General features: G+C 33.1%; 1 protein-coding gene across 1 annotated transcript; it reads right to left on the bottom strand.

Annotated features, from left to right (window-relative positions):
- Nucleotides 1-404: 404 nt before the first annotated feature.
- On the bottom strand, nt 405-1,782 carry LOC106125869 (uncharacterized). The gene is made up of 2 exons (XM_013323281.1): nt 1,557-1,782; nt 405-1,149 (listed from the first exon to the last, which is right to left on the bottom strand). Exons 1-2 carry the CDS (start codon nt 1,732-1,734, stop codon nt 464-466), a joined length of 864 nt encoding a protein of 287 aa, XP_013178735.1. The 5' UTR covers nt 1,735-1,782; the 3' UTR covers nt 405-463.
- Between the last annotated feature and the right edge of the window lie 3,903 nt (nt 1,783-5,685).

Here is a 5,685-nt window from a genome sequence, read left to right as displayed (position 1 = left end):
GTCTGATGAGTGTGCGTCCCGGAGGCCTAATTTAGTCCTCTTTCCCTTCCCACCCCTTTTTTATAAGTAAAGGATGGAAAGTGGAAGTGGACTTTCCGGATGAGAGGATGCATGGGAAAGGAAGATATTTTCTTTCTGTGCATCCTCTCCTCCGTAGATTAAAGGTAAGCAACGCATATGCAATTGCGTATGTCTATGGACAATGGTCAAGGAATTAGGTGGCCGCTTGCTCCTTTGCCACCTTATGATATAAAAAAAAACTTTAAGCTTAGTATGAAAGTCTACACTTTTGATTGGTAAATAGCATGAATTTTCTAAACGGTATGTGTTTCTAATTGTGATCTGAAAAATAAGCTAGATATTTAGAGTATTTTTATTTACAATTATTGTTTACACTTAAAAATCTTAATCTAGTTAAATATTGTTCTGTTCCTGTTCCTATTGCATTTCCTATTCCTATTTGTTAATTGTCGTTCATATCTGATTTTATTTGACTAATATCAATGCTATAAGTTATCATTGGTGCAGGATTTGTATTAATATTTTGTATGGGTAAATCCTGAGCAGTTTGAAGTGGAGATAATGGGTTTATTTGATTGTGTATTGACTCCATGTTTGTACTCGGTTGATATGTATTAAATGTTTGGGTTTCGTTGATAGTTGCGTTGTTAATCCTTAAATGTTTCGGTGTAGAAAATCTACGGAGTACATTTAAAATTTCTATCTTAGCTGACAGTCTATCTTCGTCGTCCAGTTTTGATAGTGAAGGTACCAGTGATCTACAAAAATCTCTGACTTCATTTTCCTCTGTCCATGAATAAGATGACTTTGGTTGAATTAAATTTACCATCGGTTCTTGCGTCCTGCGAATTTTATTTGGGACACTTCTAAAAATTGTATATCTTCGTCCACGCCTCTTATTGCTGGTTAATGAATTTTCACTGACTTCTCGTTCGTTATCCATCGTAACAGACGATTTTGATTTAGAATTACTGTCCTTGTTTTGAAACTGTGGAAGCAAAAATAATAGATGCTGAAAATATCTATATTTGGTTTTTTTCTTTAAGCCATTACTGGTAGTTTGTTTATCAGATATTTCTCGTCTAAAATTATCTCTCATATTTCTCCATTTACTTTGTACTTCTTTGGCTGAAAACAATTTTTAACCATTTATTACAATCAAATAAAAACTTTCGTGCTATAAAAAATAAGGACACAGGTACGGTGCCGCTACCCCTAAAAATACTAACATCACGGCTCAGTATTTTATAGTAAAAAGCTTCAACTCTATTGACATTTTGATAGGAACTGAGTTGTTAGTTACAGCCACTAGGCGGTAGGGCACGGCGTGGCGCCACGGCTCCATCACGGCTTTTATCTCACGTTATTTAACGATTGAAAGAGAAATACATAGCAATATGTAATTTACTTATACTTATATATTAGTGAAAATATGAATACCATATTAGTCTTTTAAATAATCAGTATTCATCATCATATCGTTAAGATGATTAACCTTTTTTGTGCTATAATTGTGCTGCACCTATACCACTGACCTTTTAATTCTTTATCTTTCTCGTCGAGGTCGTTCCAGTTTTCCGTAACTTCCTCAGCCACATGTATCCAGTTGGAATACTTCGCTGATCTATCATTATAATTGTCAGCGAACTTATCGTATAGCAATGGTCGTTTTTTAACCGCCGCAATAAGGTCTTCTGGGTCATAGACATCCATTTTACATTCACAATCACAACCTTTTATTCACACGAAATACGACGCGTGTTCGAGCGAGACTGACGCTGCCGCGCGGTTGCCGTGCCGTGCGATGAATAAACGCTTGCGGGAACGAGACAAATGTATGGAGAGAGAGCGCGACAAAACAACGCTGCGCAAAAAACTCGTTTACGCACTAAAGTTTACACACCGCGCGGTCTTTATACGTTACGATATGTCTTGTTCTTAAATGACGAATAATTTGAATACATATCTCTACGCGACTAACTTTTATTTAATATAATTAATGTTTTCTATATTACACTTATTTATGTAACAAAAAAAAATAGGTATTATAATACATCCCCGAACTAAATCATAATATAGGTCGGACATAGGCATTTTTAGGGCTGTCGATTTTTGTTAAAAGCTATGAAGTTTACTAAAAGCCTCAGCAACACAATGACCGCAGCTAACGTGCAAGCAGCTCCGTCTAAAGAATTCACCTATTTCATATATTAAGCATAGAGTATTAACTTTCTAGCTGTTATTTTGGATGAATAATATTCTCTCATGTTGGATAGGGCGATGTTTTCCGCGGTTATTAGTTGCTAATTTATTTGAACTATCGTAATATAAATTAGATTTTTTGTCACAAAGATTACTTTAATGTTATGTATGTCGATTTATTTTCTTATAAGGGTATCACATTCGTTCAAATGTTTTTAAATTGTTTGGGTTCTATATAGAGAAAAATTTTCCTTTTAAATTGCACTCAATTGGTTCCAATATTTGATATTTTGTGAATGCTGTCTGCAGCACTTAAACTATGAATATATCCAGAACCAATATGCTCCATCTGACATGTTTGAGTTTGGAGCAAGCCGCCTCAGATCTCTATATTAAAATTTGCATCGTACAGATCTGCATTGCAAACTCCAGTTTAATGTATTCTAAAATTTTGTTAGCTGGAATGAACTTTGTTTTAATAAAGAAATTTAAATTTAAGTGGAAATTCATAGATATGCAGAGAAATTGAGTTATATAATATTTTTTAATAACTTTACTATTATATAGGTTAGGATATGCAATCCAACCTGAATGTGCGTAGTCCAAGGCGCCGAGATATTTTTTATGCTTATAGTAATTTCTCGCTTATGGTGGTCGACCGTAGGGAGCGGACAATGACTCTCGCTTATAGAGGTTTCTCGCTTATCAAGTTCTCGCTTATGCAGTTTCGAGAATATTATGATATTCCTAATACTACAAATTGGAAAAGTAAAAATCAGTCAAACACAATCGGCCATTTTTTTTAAATAGGTCAGTTATGCAAAATTCAGAATTGATTACTGTAAACACTTACTATACTGTAATGCTCGTGTTACGTCAAAAATGAAATCCACTAGTAAGTGAGGTACACAAATGCACATAATTGTACCCCGCACTATAATCACACGTCCGCTGTTACCGTAACCCATTTGCACCATTCCATAAATCATACTTCGTGTAAATACCACCACGGATACTACTAACTTCAGAAAACAACATTCTATTGCCCTGTTCCCGAATTATGTACAATTGGCTTTAAACGGTAGTCATTTTTATATTACCACGCTTATCGGTAATTTGCATTTTTTTTTATTTTAGCAACGCGAGTAGTTATCGTGTTAGTAAAGTTAATAAAGGTAACGAATTTTACTGCGGATAAATGATGAACTTATATGTAGCTTTCAATATTGACCGGTAGGCTATGGAGATGATATTTTTTAAAAATTTAAAAAGTTATAATTTAGACGTCTTTGAAAATAACATAAGAAGGGAGTTAATTCAGATTTAACTGTTGATTGCGATGTATTGAACGATAGTACATATTATGCTGACCCTCCGTAAGAAAAAAGGAAATATGTTGATTTTAATGTGAGGCTTTAAATTGTTTTTTATTTGCCAGATAAAATAAAGATTATTTTTAACGTTAAAATTTATATTATTTTATTTAAAATTGTCTCAAGTTCGTACTTTCTTAGGTATAACTTGCAAACAGATTTTAAAATGGGATGACAAGTAGCGCATTGCTTTGTGCCACCGCTGAGTGAGTGACTATGCAATTTGATGTCGCTCTTTGTTGTCATTCATTTCAGTTTCGGTTCCGACTGTGATGGATCTGACTAGAAATCTTTCTAGACATTTTATTTTCAATTTCCGATATAATTTTAACATTTTGTTATCTATTTTGCTTCCTTATTATTATAAGTATTAATAAATTAAAAAATATATTTAAAAATAATATTAAGAAAGGGAATTTTGAATGCCTACTTGTATTAGTTACCTTTTTTTACTATAAACATGTGTTATACACAAGATCGTACGTAGAGTCATAACAACCCTCAAATGTTGCGAGTCCCGAAGGCATCAAACTTTTAATTAGACATACTTTGACGTTATATTATTAAGTACACAGGTAACTAACGTGACAGAGTCGTTGTAAAATATGCATTTGTTTTAGATTCAGTCATTTGTTTTAAAATGCAAACGTATAACACTAACTCTGGGTTTTCATAGCCGTATTACTTGTATGAAAACATATTTTTTTCTATTATTTTAAAGAGAGTAAGTTGATTTTATTTTATACTAGATGTCACCCGCGGCTCCCTATGTGCGGAATTAAAAAAACTAAATGAGCAGCTTTTGTGTGCTTCCAGATTATGTGCCATATTTCATCAAGATATATTGAGCCGTTCCGGAGATACCTTCAAACAAACATCCATCCATCCATCTAAACATTCGTTCATTATTAATTCATTTATAATATTAAAGTATAAAGACTTAAGAAAGTTTTAAGACATTAATAGTTAAAAATCTTTAGCGCGAATCGCGCGCTTTCGTTATAAAATCAAGTGTCAGAATGATTAGTGAGGGGACATAAACGTCGACTTTTTAGTAAGGCTAGTGTTGCGCCACACCGGCACAGTGTCGGATTTTCTTCCTAACAGTATAAAGTATGATAACAGTACAGTAAGTACGATATCTTTGGTCAGTGGAAACACACAATATAATGTTGGTTTACAATTTTAAATTATGAAATTGTTTTCTATATGACCTTCAATTACTTAAATGAATAAAAGCGTTGTTTTAAAAAATCAAATTTTCAAATATTCGCAAAGTTTGCTAATTTTATTTTTTAATTACTCTGTGCATTATGAAGAAAAATTCACGATTATAAATTCGGTGGTCCGCTTTATCAACGCGGTAACTCACCACTGGGTTATTAAACTTTGTAACAGGCTGTAAAAGATTTGACAAGGTCCGAGATAAGGAAGTTATAATTGGGTTATCCTGCAATACTTGATAACTTTCAGAGGACAAACCGAGTACAAGGATACTTTGTTATGAAGGACGATTCTCTTTCATACGTCGGATAAGTTTTCCATTAAGGAATCCATTCTCGTGGATATATAAAAAACTTAATTCGTGTAGCCCACCCATCCATCCATCCACATCATATCCATCTAAACATTCGCATTTATAATATTAGTAAGTTAAATAAAAAGCAGCTCTTCAAGGCATACATTCGAAAAAAAATGAATAAATAGTATCCTATGTCCGTCTCCTGGCTCTAAGCTACCTTCTCACCCATTTTCAGCCATATCAGTAAAGCCGTTCTTGAGTTATAAATAGTGTAACTAACACGACTTTCTTTTATATATATAAAAGATATGTTTGTTAAGAGACATAATAACAGTGAAATGCCAATTCAACATAAAATAACACAATATTTTATCATTTTCTACCGCTTTTTACTTACAAAAGAATAGAGATACTAGTAAACAATAAAAATCTGGCCGACTAGGGCTCTCATGGATAGCGCCATCTGGATAGTGCTTTTTAATACAAAAATATAAAAATTTCTAATTAAAGCAAAATAAATCTGATTTTACACATAATACTTTGTTATTGGAACATATTGGAAATTAT

The sequence above is a fragment of the Papilio xuthus genome, unplaced genomic scaffold (genome assembly GCF_000836235.2).
Source record: "Papilio xuthus unplaced genomic scaffold, Pxut_1.1 DF825752.1, whole genome shotgun sequence".
NCBI classification, from domain to species: domain Eukaryota; kingdom Metazoa; phylum Arthropoda; class Insecta; order Lepidoptera; family Papilionidae; genus Papilio; species Papilio xuthus.
Note: the sequence above shows the minus strand (reverse complement) of the source record. Positions and strands in the feature narration are given on the sequence as shown.